The 20,226-nt window shown below is 43.2% G+C and overlaps 1 protein-coding gene across 1 annotated transcript; it reads left to right on the top strand.

Annotated features, from left to right (window-relative positions):
- The first annotated feature begins 1,263 nt into the window (after window positions 1-1,263).
- Window positions 1,264-18,349, top strand: LOC308311256 (antigen WC1.1-like). Its single transcript, XM_080757903.1, has 16 exons — window positions 1,264-1,295; window positions 1,406-1,708; window positions 3,146-3,457; window positions 5,169-5,486; window positions 6,969-7,298; window positions 7,782-7,814; window positions 7,928-8,230; window positions 9,335-9,646; window positions 10,033-10,350; window positions 11,966-11,989; window positions 12,187-12,296; window positions 12,390-12,512; window positions 13,904-14,091; window positions 14,741-14,940; window positions 15,047-15,256; window positions 16,778-18,349. Exons 2-16 carry the CDS (start codon window positions 1,462-1,464, stop codon window positions 16,912-16,914), a joined length of 3,165 nt encoding a protein of 1,054 aa, XP_080614029.1. The 5' UTR covers window positions 1,264-1,295; window positions 1,406-1,461; the 3' UTR covers window positions 16,915-18,349.
- Window positions 18,350-20,226: the final 1,877 nt, after the last annotated feature.

Here is a 20,226-nt window from a genome sequence, read left to right as displayed (position 1 = left end):
AATGCATCACATTCATTCATTAAAACTATGAACTCTGACTGCAGGCGGATATATAATGATCATTATAACAATGTGCAAGAAAATATTTAAAAAGATGTAAGAACTTTATATTTGTGGACAATCAAAATATGTTTTTTATTTTAATGTGGTGTCATTAAAATTAATCTGGATATGGCAGACTCAATATCTAGAAAATAAAAACATGGCACTTCATTTAAAATAGGTTACAGACCCCTGTTATATGCGCTTATTTTGGGATTCTTTTTATAGACCTATTTACTTGTTTCTCTGAGACATGGCAACAGCGTCTTTTTATTGCGTCATTTTATTGGGAATGTTGAGATTAGAAACGGCCATAATTCTTTCATTTCTCAACCTTAAAAAAAAACAAAAACATATGCATAATCCTTGGGAAGTTTGCTTTCATACGCTGTATCACACTTGATTCAAGTCTTCTTCAATAAAATGCTACGAGCGAAGACCATACCATCACGGGACCATACCGCATCACGGGCATACGCACCAGGCATTCAACTCATTACTCATTTCAAATATAATATAATTATAATTTAAATTAAAATATAATTTTACTGGTGTTTCTCAATAGAAACAACTTATTTTGAGGCATGAAGGTGACAGCATGCAGTGCAATAGGAATAATTAACCCAAATGTGACAAAGTCATATATGTCATGTCTTCTATGGTGCCAGCCTGAAGAAATGTAATAATAACGATCCCCAAAGTGCGCATTCCGTATGTGACATCAGCTGACTGGTAAAGAAAATAGTACGGACATGTTGATTGGGTAACTCTCAAACACGCCTTAAACACTCCCATGACTAATTCAAGGCCGTTTTGCGCACTCCACGGGGTGTCGAAAGCGCTTCTTAACATGCTTAAAATTGCAATATGACATACCTCACGCCCCCAGCTCATATTACTGTAATAGGTAAAACGCACCTTCAAAATCTAGCCCAATGAGTCTCCTTTGTGTCTCCATAGGGAACCACCGCTGGTCATTAAATGATTGGCTTAGGAAACCGACAAAAATATTTCCACAGGCTTTTAATCAATTTTTAAAATCTGCTATTTTCACTATTTCTAAACTTATTTGAACATTTCCCATGTTGGTATTTATGCTGGAAGTGGTTTGTTGTACAACATAAAAACATGCCTTGATCATTCCTCCTTTGGTCTCAAACATGCTTCCACGTACTAGCTGTTGCACTCAACCTCATTAATCTGATCATTGTTCCCTTCAGCTCTCCAGGTTCAACCAACACTCCACACAGCAGGTAGTCAAACATGAACAAACAACTACACATCATTGTAAGCTAAAACAACAATTTCTTCTCATCAAAGTAATATTACATTTTTTATTACGTATGCTATTGTCTCTGTACAGAGCCTGGCGATGTCAGGTTGGTGGGAGGAAGCAGTAACTGTGCTGGTCAAGTGGAAATGAAACACCAGGGCGATTGGAGACCAGCGGCTGATTTGACATCTAGCTGGAACCTGACGTCGTCATCTGTGGTGTGTAAACAGCTGGGCTGTGGCTCTGCTCTTCACACAACGTGGAGGTCCAGTTCTGGACGTCAACCTGTATGGTGGATTACATCTTCCTGCGTTGGATCTGAATCTGCACTGGAGAAGTGTGTAACAAGGCAGGCTGGTAGCTCTGGGGACAGACTGGAGGTGATCTGTTCAGGTAACAAAACAATAACTTCAACACAACACTGACACCGATATATACTGTCTATACTGTCATTTTGTCCGTATGTCCGTCCTGTATCTTTCCATGGATTGTCACCTTGTAGTTGTGGAAAGGCTTGTGTGTTCCAATGAACCTGAGAGTGATGCCGGTAGGGTCACCCATGGTGTTACGGTTGAAGGGGAGGTCCAAGACTATAAGCCTGATCCAAACACTGTGACTGGGGGCACACAGGCTCTGAAAGGTATCCGGAGAACTCGCCAGTTTACCAACTCGCCGCGATTTAGTGCATTTCAGTTTTACTTCACCTTCATTACTTGCGCAAGCAGAGCGCGCAAGTACTAGTTTCGCCCAGAACTATGTTCAATGCATATGCACCGTCCCAGCAAATGACGTAATGACTACTTGTGCCTGATACGGCAGTGGTGCCAGATTACTGTATACATAGGAGCAATACCTTTAATCCTCCCGACACTAAAACATAATATCGTCATTACGTCACCATCGAAAACCAATTACACTCTGGCATTGGGTACTTTAATCCATATCTTTATTACGTCATCATTGAGAGCTAGTTATACCATTTATACCCTGACGTCATATGCTGGGACGGTGCATACGCATCAAAAGTGGCGCAATGTAACCACAGTATACCGCTAATCAACTTACAAATTACATATACATATACACAGAGGCATTTAGTATTAATATCACTATAGTCCAATATTAAGTCAATTTAAAGCAATAAATAATTAAATAATCATACTGTATACGTGATAAAATATTTTATTTCAGTTTATATACCTTCTTTTTTTCATCGGATATCGATGATTTATTTTTCTTTGGTAGAAACTTGTACCATACTTCATAATAGGCCTACTACTTTTTTACATGCATAAAGTAGGTAGGTAGCAAATAGCTAAACCTAATAATTCAACATTTCAAACGTTCCTTCACAGAGAAGCGGAGATTTGACAGTTTGTAGCGGTCGACAGTACTTGCGCGCTCTGCTTGCGCACTATAGGCCATATGGCCTACTAGTGTGCAACAAGCAAGTAGGCACTCGACTAGAGTGCAGTTCTAGTTTAAATTGCATTGAATTGAGAGAGAGAAACACTTATATGTCCGTATAGGTGCCCTTTGAGAGCGGTAACCAGCTGTTTGAAAACCAGGAAGAGACGCCTGCTCTAGACGCCTCTTGCCACGACAGTGTGCCTCCATGCACCCTTAGACAAATATAACCTTCTTGCAAGTTCTTGGTTCTTAAATCACCTGTCTTGTTACAGATCAGCTGTTTCAGCCAAACACCTGTCTTGTTACAGATCTGCCGTTTCAGCCAATCACCTGTCTTGTTACAGATCAGCTGTTTCAGCCAACCACCTGTCTTAGTTGTTACAGATCCGCTGTTTCAGCCAACCACCTGTCTCGTTACAGATCTGTTTAAGCCAGTCATCAGCCTCTCCCCTTCCACGAAGGGGGTTTCCGAGGGCCAGCAGCAGGGGCAGCAGCAGGTGATGGAGGGTTCCAGCTTCACCATCAGCTGCTCCGTCCAGCCACAGCACCCCGGAGGCTCCTTCCAGCTCACTGGACCCAACCACACCCAGCCAGCCGTCAATCACTCTGCCAACTTCCTGTTTTCTGCAGCAGACCACACCCACCAAGGGACCTACAGCTGTATTTATCACGTCAATGTTTTCGATCGTAACGTCTTCTCTGAGAGCGACTTCCTCCATCTCACTGTCACAGGTGAGGTGACCTGAATGAAACTCTTCACACTGTCCAACTCATGGAAGTGACATCACCATGTTTGTTTTTGAGGGGCACTAGCCCCTCCTACATCCAGCTTTTGGTTACCGTCCACACATTTAGTCTTAAACAAACTTGACAATGAATGGAGAATTTTACGTCATAGTGTCAAGTGTCTGAGCATTGAGCAAATCATTAGGCTGTCCCGATTCGCCTAATCCACGATTCAATTCAACTTTCGATGTTAAGGGCACGATTCGATACGATTTTTGATACGATTCAATGGATATTTTTTAAAACCTCCTATTTTCAGCACAGAGTGCTGTATGATCATTAATTTAAGTCAATGTTTTGAATTGTAAAGAAAAACACATTATTGTTAAGCTCAACTCTAAGTAACTAAATAAAATAAAAAGTAAATAATATGACTGGGACTCGATTAAAAATGATAATCTAATTAGAGGCCTTATAATTAATTAATCTCAATTAATCACATTTTAATCGCATATCAATATGCAATATAACTGTGAGATTTTTTTTCCCAAATGTGTTTATTTGTTTATTGACTGGATCCCCATTAGCTGACGCCGTGGCGACAGCTAATCTTCCTGGGGTCAATATGAAATACATACAAAAAAATACATACGGTAATTACAAATACATTCAACAGTTAAATACATGAAAATACATAATTACAATTTATTCTATACATTTTAAATGCAACGTAATGAGAATAACATTATGGTCAAGTGGTCAGCTGTAGCAAGTGTTCCTTTAAAAAGCATAGCAAAGCATAGTATTCCAGTGAATCAATGAATAGGGACTACAAAAGATTAAGCAATATAACATTGTTTTTGAGGAGCGGCTGGGCGCTATACCCACTAGATTTTGTTTATGCCTCTAGTTGTTTTTGAGGGGCGCTAGCTAGTAACTCCTATACTAGCCATGACTTGTTCAGTCCTGTTTCAGGGCTACTCCTATACTTGGAGTCGGTACTTAGGACTAACATTATAGCCCCACTAAAGGAGCTCACTCCGGCGCTCTAATGTAGCAGCTTCACGCAGAGGTTCCATGGGCTGGACTGTCATTAGCCTCCACGCTCGGCTGCCTCATGTCTTGCACTGAACACAGCTTTGCGCTGCGGTCCTCGTCGCAATGTGATACATGTCGAAGCAGCCGTAGCGTGGAGACCAGCGCCAGTCCAGACGCCAGGCAGTCTCAGATATGGAACCTTTCACTCCGCTATTGTACACAGCCATACTATATAAACAGCGATATAAACGGCTTCTTCCTTTGGGTGAATTTGGGTGTGTTGTGCTCTGTGTGTTCTGTGTGTGTTCTCTGATGATGCCACCGCAATCAGGCAATGAGCTAGTACTGGCTGGGTTGTGCACCGGCATTATAAGTCCGACAGGCCGAAACTGGTCCTGTGGGAAACGCTCCGGGGTGAATAAACGGACGGCCGTGCGCATGCAATGAAATATCGCGAGGCGGCTGGTGATTTCGATACACTGTATCGAACGTCAATTTTGATTTGATTTGTATATGAATCGAGAATCGTGACAGCCTTTTACGTCATGATGATGTACGATGATGGGAGCGCCCCTCACTTCACAAGGGTGTTATTTTGTGTTTGTTCACAGCAACCCATTGCTTGTCGTGTGTTCAAATAATATCCCTTTAAAAAGTGTATTCTGTTGTCTCTGTACAGAGTCTGTTGTCAGGTTGGTGGAAGGAACCAGTCACTGTACTGGTAAACTTGAAGTGAAATACCAGGGAAACTGGAGACTGGCGGTTCCGCTGGCGCCTCTGGTTAGCTCTGGCTGGAACCAGAAGTCATCATCTGTGGTGTGTCAACAGCTAGGCTGTGGCTCTGCTGTTCACACAAAATGGGGTCCCCATGGTGGTTCTACACGTCAACCTGTATGGTGGATTACATCTTCCTGCGCTGGATCTGAATCTGCACTGGAGGAGTGCGTAACGATGCAGGCTGGTAGCTCTGGGGACAGACTGGAGTTGATCTGTTCAGGTAACAAAATAATGACTTCCACAATGACAGTAATCCATACCCTCTCATATAGAGTACCGTACATTCCGGACTATAAGCCGTTACTTTTTTCCCATGCTTTGAACCCTGCGGCCTATACAACGGTGCGGCTAATCTATGGATTTTTACAGCTAACAGCCACTAGGGGACCTTCTAAATATATATCTATGGCTTATAGTCCAGTGCGGCTTGTATATGTACACATTTGTTTTTTTCCCTAAATGTAGCTGGTGCGGTTTATATTCAGGGGTGCTTTAGTCCGGAAATTCCACTCATCTAGACTGAGGTTTGCACATGCTAAGTGTAAACAGGAACTGCGATGATGGAGTGTTCCAGCAGAGGTGCTAGAACGCTAGAAAGCTCAAACCTTGTGATGTGAGATCCAGAACAGTTGAGAATTAAACAGCATTCACCCTTATATTTTCAAATGTTTTATATCATCCACAGCACTTGAATGAACAGTATATCCATGTTCCTTTGTCATGTCACAAAAAAAAAAGTTTAACACATACTAAATCAAAGCGAGCATCAAAATAACATGGAAATTCCACAAAAGAAAAATATACAAAAACATTCACATTTAGTAAATTGACTTGTCCTTTGTCTTTCAGTCTGTTATACACAACGTTTTTTTTCCACACAGTTATGAAATTGATATACTTTTAAAATAAAAACAAAATCAACATTATACTATTCTCTTAATTTTTATATCCTTTTTATTGTTTCAGTTCAGGGTCAGCAACTCTCATGCACCTCTAGCACCTCTGCTGGAACACTCCATCGCAGTTCCTGTTTACACTGAGCATGTGCAAACCTCCCGCAGGAGACCGGGCCACACCTCCGTGCACCTTCCTCTTTCATTTTCCTAGGTTTGTGCCTAGGAACATTAAGAAGGAACATGCAAGAGGGAGTGTTCCAGCAGAGATGCTAGAGGTGCATGAAAGTTGCTGACCCTGAACTGAAATAATAAAAAGAATATAAAAAAAGAGAATGGTACAATGTTGATTTGTATATTAAAAAGTATATACATTTCACAACATAAAAAAAATTGTGTATATAACAGACTGAAAGACAAGGACAAGTAAATTAACTAAATGTTAATGTTTTTGTATATTTTTCTTTTGGGATATTTTGGTCATATTATCATCTACTCTGGTTTATGTGAACACCCCGGACAGTCTTAAAGTAAATTCACAAATGTAACTTTTAAGCGAACGTGATGGTGAAAATAGCAGATCTACAAGCTCGTAGATCTGCTATTCACTATTTTACACCAGTTTGGGTCCCGCGGGGAGACATGACATTTCTCTTTTGGGTCACGTGCTAAAAGGTTTGGGAACCACTGGTGTAACTGCAGTAGAGCATCTAGAAACCTTCTGCAAAAATACACTCCTCACATCATGTTGTCAATAAGTTGTGTGTCATACTGATGAGCTGTTTCGTTGCTTATCTCTTGCGTTGCAGTGTTGAGTACTGCGGAGAAGCCTATCAGCATAACAGGCCATGTTGGGGGAAAAGTGTCTTTCCGGTGCTCAAAATGGAAAGTCTTGACCGACACTATGTACTCTCCAAAGTACCTCTGTAGAAGTCCATGTGGCAACTATGAAGACATTATCAAGGCAGAGTTTCGTGAAACTGTAGTAAGCGATAGAATCAGTTTGACCAACGCAGGAATATACTTATTGGCATCCATCACCGAACTCAGGAGGTCAGACTCTGGAACCTACTTGTGTGGACTGGAGAGAGCATTGATGATGGATTCATACATAGAAGTGCATCTTGATGTTCAAGATGGTAAGTCTCTGCTTTAATATACTGTACGAATGAACTGTGCATCATGTTTACACTGCAAGTTAAAATATTGCTTAATTACTGTTCTGTATTCCATTCTCTTGAAAGGACTACATTGTTGATGTGTCAAAAATAGGGATTGACCCACAAAATTGACTTCCCATAGGGGACACAAAGAGTCTCCTTTGTGTCTCCATAGGGAACCACCGCTGGTCATCAAATTATTGGCTTAGGAAACCGACAAAAATATAAATAAATGTCCATGAATTCAAGTTCCCATGGGCTGATTAATCAATAATAAGAAAGTCTGCTATTTTCACTATTTCTAAACTTATTTGAACATTTCCCATGTTGGTATTTATACTGGAAGTGGTTTGTGGTACAACATAAAAACATGCCTTGATCATTCCTCCTTTGGTCTCAAACATGCTTCCACGTACTAGCTGTTGCACTCAACCTCATTAATCTGATCATTGTTCCCTTCAGCTCTCCAGGTTCAACCAACACTCCACACAGCAGGTAGTCAAACATGAACAAACAACTACACATCATTGTAAGCTAAAACAACAACAATTTCTTCTCATCAAAGTAATATTACATGTTTTATTACGTATGCTATTGTCTCTGTACAGAGCCTGGCGATGTCAGGTTGGTGGGAGGAAGCAGTAACTGTGCTGGTCAAGTGGAAATGAAACACCAGGGCGATTGGAGACCAGCGGCTGATTTGACATCTAGCTGGAACCTGACGTCGTCATCTGTGGTGTGTAAACAGCTGGGCTGTGGCTCTGCTCTTCACACAACGTGGAGGTCCAGTTCTGGACGTCAACCTGTATGGTGGATTACATCTTCCTGCGTTGGATCTGAATCTGCACTGGAGAAGTGTGTAACGATGCAGGCTGGTAGTTCTGGGGACAGACTGGAGGTGATCTGTTCAGGTAACAAAACAATAACTTCAACACAACACTGACACCGATATATACTGTCTATACTGTCATTTTGTCCGTATGTCCGTCCTGTATCTTTCCATGGATTGTCACCTTGTAGTTGTGGAAAGGCTTGTATGTTCCAATGAACCTGAGAGTGATGCCGGTAGGGTCACCCATGGTGTTAAGGTTGGAGCGGAGGTCCAAGACTAAGGCCTCACTCTCACTGTTGCAACATGCATACAACATTTGTCTTGTGCCTTGTCCGTGTTTAATGGCCACCCCCCAATGCATGTCCAATGGAAGTCACATGGTTTGACAGAACATTTTTGTTTGATGTGGGGGAGGGGAGCACAACACAGTCATCGAACAAATGTTTTGTCAAACCACGTGACTTCCATTGGAAATGCATTGGGGCGGTTATTAAACATGGACAAGACACGAGACAAATGTTGCATGCATGTTGCAACAGTGTGAGTGAGGCCTAAGCATGATCCAAATACGGGGCCTGGGAGCACACAAGCTCTGAAACATGGTGACACTGGCAGCCCCCTGCTGGCCGCCCCCTGTAACCAATGTGACACATGTAGATCGGCAAATTTCAAATGGCTGCTGAAATGTAAATTATATTAGGGCTGAAGTGGTTACTGTATGTTTTGTAATAATACAAACAAAAATCTACAAAGTAACTAGTAACATTGTAGTGGAGTAAACGTATAATATTTCTGAGATGTAGTGGCGTAGAAGTAAAACTACAAAAAATAGTTGTAGCCTACGTATAGAGTTAAATGCACTTTACACCTAACACTAACCAGCTGTTTGAAAACCAGGAAGAGACGCCTGCTCTAGACGCCTCTTGCCACGACAGTGTGCCTCCATGCACCCTTGAACAAATATAACCTTCTTGATTCGTGAATCACCTCTGTCTTGTTACAGATCCGCTGTTTCAGCCAATCACCTGTTTTGTCACCGATCTGCCGTTTCAGCCAATCACCTGTCTTGTTACAGATCCGCTGTTTCAGCCAATCACCTGTCTTGTTACAGATCCGCTGTTTCAGCCAATCACCTGTCTTGTTACAGATCCGCTGTTTCAGCCAACCACCTGTCTCGTTACAGATCTGTTTAAGCCAGTCATCAGCCTCTCCCCCTCCATGAAGAGGGTTTCCGAGGGCCAGCAGCAGGGGCAGCAGCAGGTGATGGAGGGTTCTAGCTTCACCATCAGCTGCTCCGTCAAGCCACAGCACCCCGGAGGCTCCTTCCAGCTCACTGGAGCCAACCACACCCAGCCAGCCGTCAATCACTCTGCCAACTTCCTGTTTGCTGCAGCAGACCACACCCACCAAGGGACCTACAGCTGTGTTTATCACGTCAATGTTTTCGATCGTAACGTCTCCTCTGAGAGCGACTTCCTCCATCTCACTGTCACAGGTGAGGTGACCTGAATGAAACTCTTCACACTGTCCAACTCATGGAAGTGACATCACCATGACAACCACCATGTTTGTTTTTGAGGGGCACTAGCCCTTCCTACATCCAGCTTTTGGTTACCGTCCACAAATTTCGTCTTAAACACATATTAAATTCCCATTGACAATGAATGGAGAATTTTACTTCATAGTGTCAAGTGTCTGAGCATTGAGCAAATAGGCATAGTGTCTATTTTACGTCATAATGATGTACGATGATAAGAGCGCCCCTCACTTCACACGGGTGTGATTTTGTGATTGTTCACAGCAAGCCATTGCTTGTCGTACATTAGTATGTGTGTTCAAATAATATTCCTTTAAAATGTTTATTCTGTTGTCTCTGTACAGAGTCTGTTGTCAGGTTGGTGGAAGGAACCAGTGACTGTACTGGTAAACTTGAAGTGAAATACCAGGGAGACTGGAGACCAGTGGCGGTTCCGCTGGCGCTTCTGCTTAGGTCTGGCTGGAACCAGAAGTCATCATCTGTGGTGTGTCAACAGCTAGGCTGTGGCTCTGCTGTTTACACAAAATGGGGTCCTGGTGGTTCTACACGTCAACCTGTATGGTGGATTACATCTTCCTGCGCTGGATCTGAATCTGCACTGGAGGAGTGTGTAACGATGCAGGCTGGTAGCTCTGGGGACAGACTGGAGGTGATCTGTTCAGGTAAAAAAAAAAAAAAAAAGACTTCAACAATGTTACCGTCTCATATAGAGTATGCACATGCGTCACTTGCCCCCCTCATCTAGACTGAGTGGCAAGACATCGAGCAGCAAGACATTGGAGTTTGGATGTGCTCGTTGGAAATCACTCAGCGGTCCTGCGTAGCACCTGTTTCTAACTGGCACATAATGCAGGAAGCAGCAGGACGTTGCGCTCTGGAAAACAAGCGCTTCCAAACTCTTACACTTTGAAAAGTAATTTCTCGACAGAAAGTATCTCATAAAATGTACTGCGTTGGATTTTGGGGAAACGTTGACGTCCAAAGACACAGCCTTCTGGACTGCCAGGATGGGCACTATTCTCTTTGAGGGAGTTGCCCTTCCTGGTTTGTGCCTATAGGAACATTAAGAAGGAACATGCATGGGGGCGTGAGGCGGTCTCCTGTGGGCAAGTTTTTTATTCCTAAAATATAGCTCAGGAAAGCAGCGCTCGTTTTACCCCGCCGAGCCCTGCCCTACTATTAGTAGCCACGGAAAGCGCCGCCATCCTTCTAATACAAACACAAAACCCCTTTCTGCCAGATGCCTCGCTAGCCTAGTGGACTACTATGCTGACTTGCAATCCATGCTTCACGTGTTCAAATCCCCCTTTTTCAACAACTGCTGACTTTTTTCCCCCGCTGGACAATATAATAGTTTTTGGATTGTGGTTGCTGAGGGATACGATAATAGTTTTTGGATTAAGGTTGGTGAGGGATACGATAATACTAATAGTTGCTTGCGGTTATGTTTAGGTTAGAGTTAGAGATAGGGTTAGTACTAGAAAAGAAACTCACGAACTGTGACGATAAGAGTGTTCCAGCAGAGGTGCTAGAGGTGCATGAGAGTTGCTGACCCTGAAGTGAAATAGTAAAAAGAATATATAATAATATATAATATAATAATCACACGTTATGAGCTTTCTATCTAGCACCTCTGCTGTTCCGGCGGAGACCGTGCCATGCGCCCGTGCATGTTCCTTCTCAATAATAATATAATAATAATAAACTTTATTTATAAAGCGCTTTTCGAAAACAATGTTTACAAAGTGTCAAGGGATAACCAACAGCAATCAAATGAAATGCATAACATTGACAGAATAAGACAATAATATAACCAAAAGCATATTATACATACATGGACATGAGAAAATGAGCAACAAGATACATTTAAGAAAAAGGCTTTAGTGTACAAATATGTTTTCAGATGTGACTTGAAAGTTGACACTGAGTTAGCTAGCCTTAAAGCCAGAGGTAGGTCATTCCAGAGTCTGGGTGCCAGAGTCTTAATGTTCCTAGGTTTGTGCACTGAAGGTCTGTGTGACCAAATCACAAAATGCGAGCCAACCTGTTAATTTACAACAAGCTATTGCTCGCCAGCTATTTTCATTTCATGTTGAGCTCTGATGGAAATTACTCAGCAGTTACTCATTCCCATCCTGGGGCAAATAAATAGCAGTGAAGAAGAGGAGAAACGATCGAAGGACATGCTTCCCCTGTATTTCAACAGATAAACCACAAATACAACCAACCAGCTGTTGTTACACTGAAGCTCATGTAGTTTGTCATGTCTCTCCACAGGTCTCCAGGCACACGACACCACAGGTCGGTCGGTCTGTCTGTCTGTCTGTCTGTCTGTCTGTCTGTCTGTATGTATGTCTGTCTGTCTGTCTGTCTGCCTGCCTGCCTGCCTGCCTGCCTGCCTGCCTGCACAGAGTTATTTGGAATGAGATAGTCTTGCTTTTGGCTTTGTGTATTTTTAAAAGTAAACCAACTCAAATGTAATGTCTCACCTTATCCAGAGGTGGAGCCCTTCCTCATCTTAGCCAACCAGGGCAACCTGATGATGAGCAGCCTGGACGGCTCCAGCTCCACAGTGTTGATAACCACTGGACATCACAACAGATTCTATGTAGGCCTAATCCTATACCGTATTCTACACTGCTTTTTGACATGCTGGAATGTATTCCAGTCTGAGACTAACACAACTGCTGTGGTGTGATAGGACTTCGAGGCTGCTTGGGCTCTGGACTTTGACTATCAGCAGCAGATGATCTACTGGATAGGTCTGTCGAAGCAGCATGACGGGTCGATCCTTGCCATGCACATCACCGGCAGTGACATCCAGGTCAGTGTGACAATGACAACATTGGGCCTAACGCACTAGCCTGTAGTGGTGCTGTATAGTGACCTTTTGTTTTCATAACCCATTAATCAACGAAAATTGTGAAATTACACTCGACTGACTGAGAGAGAGAGAGAGCTGACGGCCCCTCGTTCCTGTGTGAGTCGTAATAATTATTTGGAATTAACTGTATAAAACGTATAGCCTACACATTATGTGACTTGCCATAGCTACCTGTCTCGGACCGGTTCACTTCACTCGTTTGGTTTGTGTGCGCACTGTGCAGCAGTGGCTCTGAAGCTCTCCGCTCGAGACGAATGAATAGTCATGCAGTGCTCAGTGTAGTTTAGATTGTTGTACCTGTACAGCACACCCAAACTGGCCGCTGTACATGCTCACAACGTGATGTCGTGCTGCGACGCGTTGTGAGCTAGTATAGATCTGCTATGATTCTGTGTGCCTGCACATGGCACCACGCTCAATTTAGTGCAGATGCGCTCATTATTGCGCTGATGATGCAGCATTCATGGACCAGTTGCAGGCGGTCTAATGATGATTTAGAGTTTTAGAGGTGAAAAGGGAATTACAGACGGTAATACAGACGTGAAATGCATGGATGGTAATTTCTACCTCCGGCTATGCAACAACTGATCTAAGTTTGGCGATATTGCGAAGGTGATTAAAAACAGGCACTGCACACAGAGTTAACATGCTTATCCAGGATCATATGGGTGCAGGCTTTAGTTCCGACATACTATTGATCCGAAACCTCAATCCTAACCTAACCCTAACCGCAAGCACGGGAGCAGAGCATGTCGGACCAACGCTTTTTCGCATCGCATCGCATGTCCCCCCGCTTCGGAAAAGCGTGCGCACCCCGATCATATAGCCTGATCTAAAACAATTCCAAGGTTTCTGGGGTCGGATAAAATGTTTGTGGTCGGCAACATCTGCAGCAACCTTGTCTGGGGCAACTTTTCTCTGCATTTAATTGCCGATTCTGCATTTGATGGCCGATAGACATTCATGGAAAGGCTTGAATGAGCAGTAAAGCTAATGTCGTCGCCATAACAGTGATAAGAGATACTGCTGGTTTTTATAGGTCCTGGTTGGCTTTTAGCTGGTTTTTATAGGTCCTACGGGAAGCAAATGGATATTAAATGAGTTGCTTTAGCAGACAGTTTGAGGGTCCAATGGAGTTAAGAGGTTTTGTCCGAAGCGCTTTTTACTACTTTCCATTGGTTAATTTTTTTTTTTTAACCAACACACAGACGTAAAGGGTGTTCAATAGCACTCATGATGTATGCAAAAAAATGATTTAGTCGGTTTCCTCCCCGACGATTATGTAATAATGAAGATATATATTCATGAGTGCATGTATGGTTCATTGACAGGTCATTTTCGACCACGTGCGTGGCATCTCGGGTCTGGCTGTTGACTGGGTGGGAGGTAACCTCTACCTGTGTGGCTTGGGTGTCATACGCGTGGCCAAACTAAACGGGTCGTACCCAAGAGTCCTGGTCAACACTCATGCCCTGATCAACTCCAACCCATACGCCATAGCTGTGGATGTACGCCACGGGTAAGAACAAGATCATCATGAACCTCACACTGAATTCATCAAGCATCCTGTGAAACACCACGGACACAGGGAAACTGAATAAACACTGTTATTTCAATGGTAGTGGATGGAGAGAAAGGATTTTTGTCAAACCACACAACGGCAACCAATGGGTGCGAAGAGGGGCAGAACCAGGTTTGTTTCCCTGCCCAGATCCCTGTTTTTGAGTGGTGCAACCACTCCAAGGAACAGCAATGTCCGTGTTCACCTACCTATGTGTTGTTTCACCTACAGTGTATGTGTCCGCCAGTATGTGATGTTAATGAGCACCAGTATGACTATTAATACCAGTAGGGGTGCTGTTGTGCCAGAAACAGAGAGAGAGAGAGAGAGAGAGAGAGAGAGAGATAGTGCTGCACGTGCTGCACTGTTGCCTGCTAATGACAGAGAGAGAGAGGGCAAGGGAGGGGGGGAGGGGAGTTGCACCACTCAGTTCACACGGGTGTGATTTTTTTCTACAGTGATAGAGTGATGGGGATTTCATTCATTCATTCATTCATTTTAGTTGGTATGAACTCTTCAATATTGTATGTCCACTATAGTCATTATTGTACATTAGTATGTGCATTAGTTGTGAATAGTGACCCCTGACACAGTGTCTCCCTGACAGATACTTGTACTGGTCAGACATAAATAACAACAACATAGGGAGGATGGGGATGGACGGCACCGACACGACGGTCATCGTGCAGGATAAGCTCTCCTGGCCAGGCTCCCTGACGTTAGACTACGTCAATGATCGCATCTACTGGACCAATGGGAGGACACGCATTGAGTGTGCCAACCTGGATGGAACCGACAGACACACAGGTCTGTCTTGCACCCACGCATGCACGCACACACAGATTTTAATACATCCCGTTACTGCATTTTACTGCACTGTGAATCTTTTGGTTCTGTATGTGCGTCTGTATAGTTGTCGAGGGTCAGCACAACATCATGGCTATTACTGTGTTTGAGGATCACATCTACTGGACACAGAGGGCGCCATCGACGCAGTTGGAGGCCAGCTCCATCGACAGAGCCAACAAGACTCATGGCATCGACAGGACCAGACTCATCGACATCCACCACCCGTCCTTAACATACGACATCCGCATCTACCACCCCAACAGACAACCTGAGGGTCTGTATACCGCCTGCTGTAACACTCTCATTATTACTCTACGTGCTGTATTTAATGTAATGTAATTGTATTATTTGATATGTTATGAAAAGTGTGGACGCCGCTTGCTTCCATTTTTAGGCCGCAATTCCCCACCGCGAAATAGCAGGTCTTGGTCTAACATGTCACAATGTAACGTATACTGTGGTGAAGTTGTAGATCGGCTATATGCTATTTCAGCTCTATTTGTTTTTCAACCCCACCCACCAAAATAATAATAATATATAAATACATAATTAATAATAATAATAATTCTGCCACACTAATAGACAGCGCAAAACCCCATCCTTTGTCCGCCTTCTCCTACCAAACCACACCGTTTGTACACATCTCACCATGCACAACACCAACAGCATGCCTGTCCAGACATCAACCACTACTTTGCATCCATGCAACTGTCATATTTACAGTACAATACCCATTTATATGGAAACACATTCTTGCGCAAGACCACCAGCCTACGTCAAAATCGTCATCACTTTGCCCAGTTACGCCAACTCCGTTCACTTCATGGGGCCAGTCCAATGGCGCATTGTAGTCTGCGGCCTTCACAGTGACACGCGCGTTACATGAACCACGCGACTGGGATGATTTCCGACCCCTCAATGTCCAACCTCGCTGCCTCTGCTCCACACCAGCTCATCCTAAGTCAGCCCCCTCCCCCTCTGGCTGCTGTGCCGGACAGGCAAGCTCTCCACCTCACCATCGACAAACACCACGTCGTGTAATGGCCCCTACACACTATAGGAGTTTTAAAGTTGTCGGCGAGTCATCAGATCGTTGTGCATTTCACACTGCAGGAGTCTCTTTTTTTATTATCGGCTGGCATTATATTTTTGTGGCTTTCACACTAAACGATTGATCGCTGACCAGGGATCACACACTGCAAGAGTTCACCAAGATGTGATCCAGACCCGATACATGTGTTTTTTTATTCCAATTAATTTTGACATGCACATGCAGGATGCCGTGATACAAACGCGAGACCCACACAGGGCGCATCTCTCGCTCTCTCTCTACGAGTGTGTGTGTCTACGATGGCCAGCCAGCCACACACACACCACCTCTCATCTCATTTATTTCCCAGTCCCACCACGTATTCAAAGTAACCTGTGTGTGTGTGTGTGTGTGTGTGTGTGTGTGTGTGTGTGAGTGTGAATGTGCGCGCAACAACAGATAATAATAATTAATAACCCATCCGTTTCTACACAATACTGGGTTTACAAACAAAGCTGCAACATGAAGTGTCTGTCAACTCCCGCAATTTCCTTCTTCCCATATTACGCTGCAACGTAACTGGGATGAGCCGAAATTCTATTAATAATAATAATAATAATAATAAGGAAAGAAAGACTGGTGTGCCTTATGATGTTGAGTCTTGATGTCTTGGGTTACAACAGGTTTAAAAAGCACTGTTGTAACATATTTGGTGTGTGTTCTCATTATTCCTTCCATGTGTGCATGTTTTCTTTACCCATGCAGTGTCTGGTCATCCATGTCAGACCAACAATGGAGGCTGCAGTCACCTGTGTCTGCTCTCACCTGGAGGGGGCTACAAGTGTTCCTGTCGCACAGACTCCTATTTGACAGCTGACAACAAGCAGTGCATGACCTACTAACTGCACTGCCAGCCAGGTGATTCACCTCAGCCTCACTTGTGTTACGCTGTCTGACTTTATAGTCCGGGAGCTGTGGGGGTGAACGTGGTTTCGTCAGTAAATGTAAAGTGATTCTTGTAGCTTGAGGTCACCTATAAGAATTCAAGAGGGTGCCCAATGATATACTGTATAGCCTAGTACTACTACTATGGCGAGAGCCTTGTCCAGTAGTGTATACCAGAGTACAATTTTGGGTAATGTCTCCCTTTACATGTTGTTTTGAACCCATACCGTATTTCAATGGGCCCTACACTGTAATGTTGAGTGACTCACATCACATTTCTCATTCCTTCTATGGTCTCTGTAGGTGATCTGATGTTTAAGGACTGTGATGTTTAAGGACCCCAGTGTGAAAATCTACTAGTCCTCTTAATTCAATATCTTCTCTCTTGTAGCCATTTTGTCCACAGTTTGGGACACAATTGGTTGAGAGATATACAGTATATATATACTCTGGCCCTGTTCGGCTTCCCTGCCAGTAGGTTTGTTTGGGACTTCCCAACGATATCTCCTTTAAAACCAAAAACAAAATGTAACAAAATGTAAAAGAAAAAAAAAGTAATAAGTAACTTACCATGAAAACTTATAATGAAATGGGATTAACTGCTACCTATTTGTGTCCTGTACTGGATCCCTGATCTCTTAGACTAGTGTTGTGCGTATTAATTTTATCTATTTTGTAGGGCTATATCTTGTTATTTGGGATTCATTATGCAAACTTGTTATGCGTGTATACTATTGCCTTATGTTGGAGAAATGGTTACATGTTGATTGGTATGAGCTCAGGTGGTTCTAGTCACCGCTCATTAGCCTATCACAGAGCTCAGGTGGTTCTAGTCACCGCTCATTAGCCTATCACAGAGCTCAGGTGGTTCTAGTCACCGCTCATTAGCCTATCACAGAGCTCAGGTGGTTCTAGTCACCGCTCATTAGCCTATCACAGAGCTCAGGTGGTTCTAGTCACCACTCATTAGCCTATCACAGTGGAAGCTGTAGTATTCCTGAAGAAGAGTAGAAACCAGTGTTGCAGACTGTAAGAGTACAGCTACACGACTCTGGGTGTTTTTTGAAACGCACATTTCTATGTGCGTTTGGGCCTTTCAGCCAGACGCAAACGGCGTTTTCGGCCACTCAAACGGAGGTTTTTGGCAACGGATAAATAAGTGGAGATTTTCGAAAAGATCCGGATGGTGGAGCTGTGTAGTCATGCAAAACGGAGTTTTTGAGGAAGGATGACGTCACCTCCCTAGTCGCGCATATTCGTTTTGTTGCTTTTAACACTGAGCATGCGCATCAGTTCATGGGTTGAAAAACGAACAACTTCCGGGGTGAACGCGAGGTTACAATAGAAACGACAACAAACACGATGGCAGCTAGCGCCACCCACCGTCCTCACCATCTAATACAATGTAACTCAAACCCGATTCTGCCAGCTGCCTCGCTAGCCTAGTGGACTACTACGCAGACTTGAAATGTTTGCTTTTCTTCGCTTCGCTGGTTCGCGCCCCGCTGCCTCCGTTGTTTTTACAACCGCAGACTTTTTAATAGTTTTTGGATTAAGGTTGGTGAAGGATGCGTTGCTCCCCTGCTTGCGGTTATGTATGCAAGCAGGGGAGCAACACATCCTTCACCAACCTTAATCCAGTCTTTTTAATGCAACCTTAATCCAAAAACTATTAAAAAGTCTGCAGCTGTAAAAACAGTGGCGGCAGTGGGGCGCGAACCAGAAAAGCAAAGCATATATTACAAGTGTGCGTAGTAGTCCAGTAGGCTAGCAAGGCAGCTGGGAAAACTGGGTATGTGTTTATATTAGAACGTGAGTTATAAAGTTGCTCACTAGACGGAGCCCTGTCTGCACGTACTACCGGGTTACGTGGGGGATTTCTCCAAGAAAACCAGCTCACCGCGCATGCTCAGAACATTTTTCTATTGCGTTACATATTTCTTATCGCCACCTACTGGCATGGCATGCTTGTTGGAGTCAAAAATGATCGTTTTGGGTTGTATGTGTGGACACAGATATCTTTGTCATATGGGCCCCTGCCCATACGACAACGGAGTACGAAAATATCCGTTTTATTAAAGATTGAGTACGTATAGCCCAGGCCTAAGTGCTGTCATTAAAATGCTTACTATAAAATACTAAAATTGCTCAAATACAAAAATTCATGGTCAAAAGTTCATAAAGCATAATTCATAATAATGTCATGAATGACTCATGATACACAATACACAAGTGGTTCATTATTGATTTTATATGAGGTTAAAAATGTAAAAACATGACGTGATAACTTTCTGAGGCAGAACAAAGTTCCCTATCTGTCAGTAGCTAGCTACACCATGATTGATTGATTGATTGATGCATGATTGTATCGGCATTGCACACAGGTGGTGCAAACATTTTTGTCTCACTCACTCGGATTCTGGTGTAACTAAGGAGGCTCTGTACACTTGCAGCTAGTGTTACATCGCACTGCCAAAGTTATTTAAACACGTCTGAATGCCAAGGACAGACGGTCAAAGACATTCTAAAGGGTGGTTACTGGTTACATACTTGTATGCAACTCAAGAGGAATGAAGAACCTCTTTTACACAACAAGCGGCCAACGAGGTATAGGCCTATATCTCTCTTTGTTGTGTGCATCATGCATTTCTACATGTAATTGTACTTTTGTATTTTAATTTGTTTGATCAATATTATGTACTGTTATGTAATTTGTTGATTATCGTTTATTATTTTGTGTGAACATACAGTTCTCACGGCATGGTGGAACAACTGAGGGATGAGAAGAATGCCCGAATAAATGTCAGTTTATGAAGAACCTGATGTGTCGTCAATGTTGTGAGAAGAGGTACAGGACTGTTATTTTCTCCTTGTATTGCCATTTGTCCAGCACCCATGGGCTATAGAGCAGGGGTTAGTACGTGTCGTACGAAGCCAACTCTTGTCGTGACAAATCATGACAACACACACAATATTTTGGACCAAACAAATAATTACAAAGAAGAAAAACAACAAAAAAAAGTGTTGTAACCTGCCGTTGTGCAATGTTGTTTAGACAGTTAGGTTCATTGTTTACCTTATATCCAAAAGTCCAAATACAACATGTTTAGATAGCATAGGCAGAGAGGCCAATAGTTCTTATAAGAACAGTGAGTCAACAGTCTGTCTTGAGAGACTAGTATAGATATATAGGCATGCATTGCCATTGCAGGACACATTGAGAGAGAGAGGGAGACACACACACGCACGCAGAGAGAGAGCAGTATAAG

The sequence above is a fragment of the Protomyctophum bolini genome, assembly GCF_963924005.1.
Source record: "Protomyctophum bolini genome assembly, chromosome: 23".
NCBI lineage: Eukaryota > Metazoa > Chordata > Actinopteri > Myctophiformes > Myctophidae > Protomyctophum > Protomyctophum bolini.
This window is presented reverse-complemented; position numbering and strand designations above follow the sequence as displayed.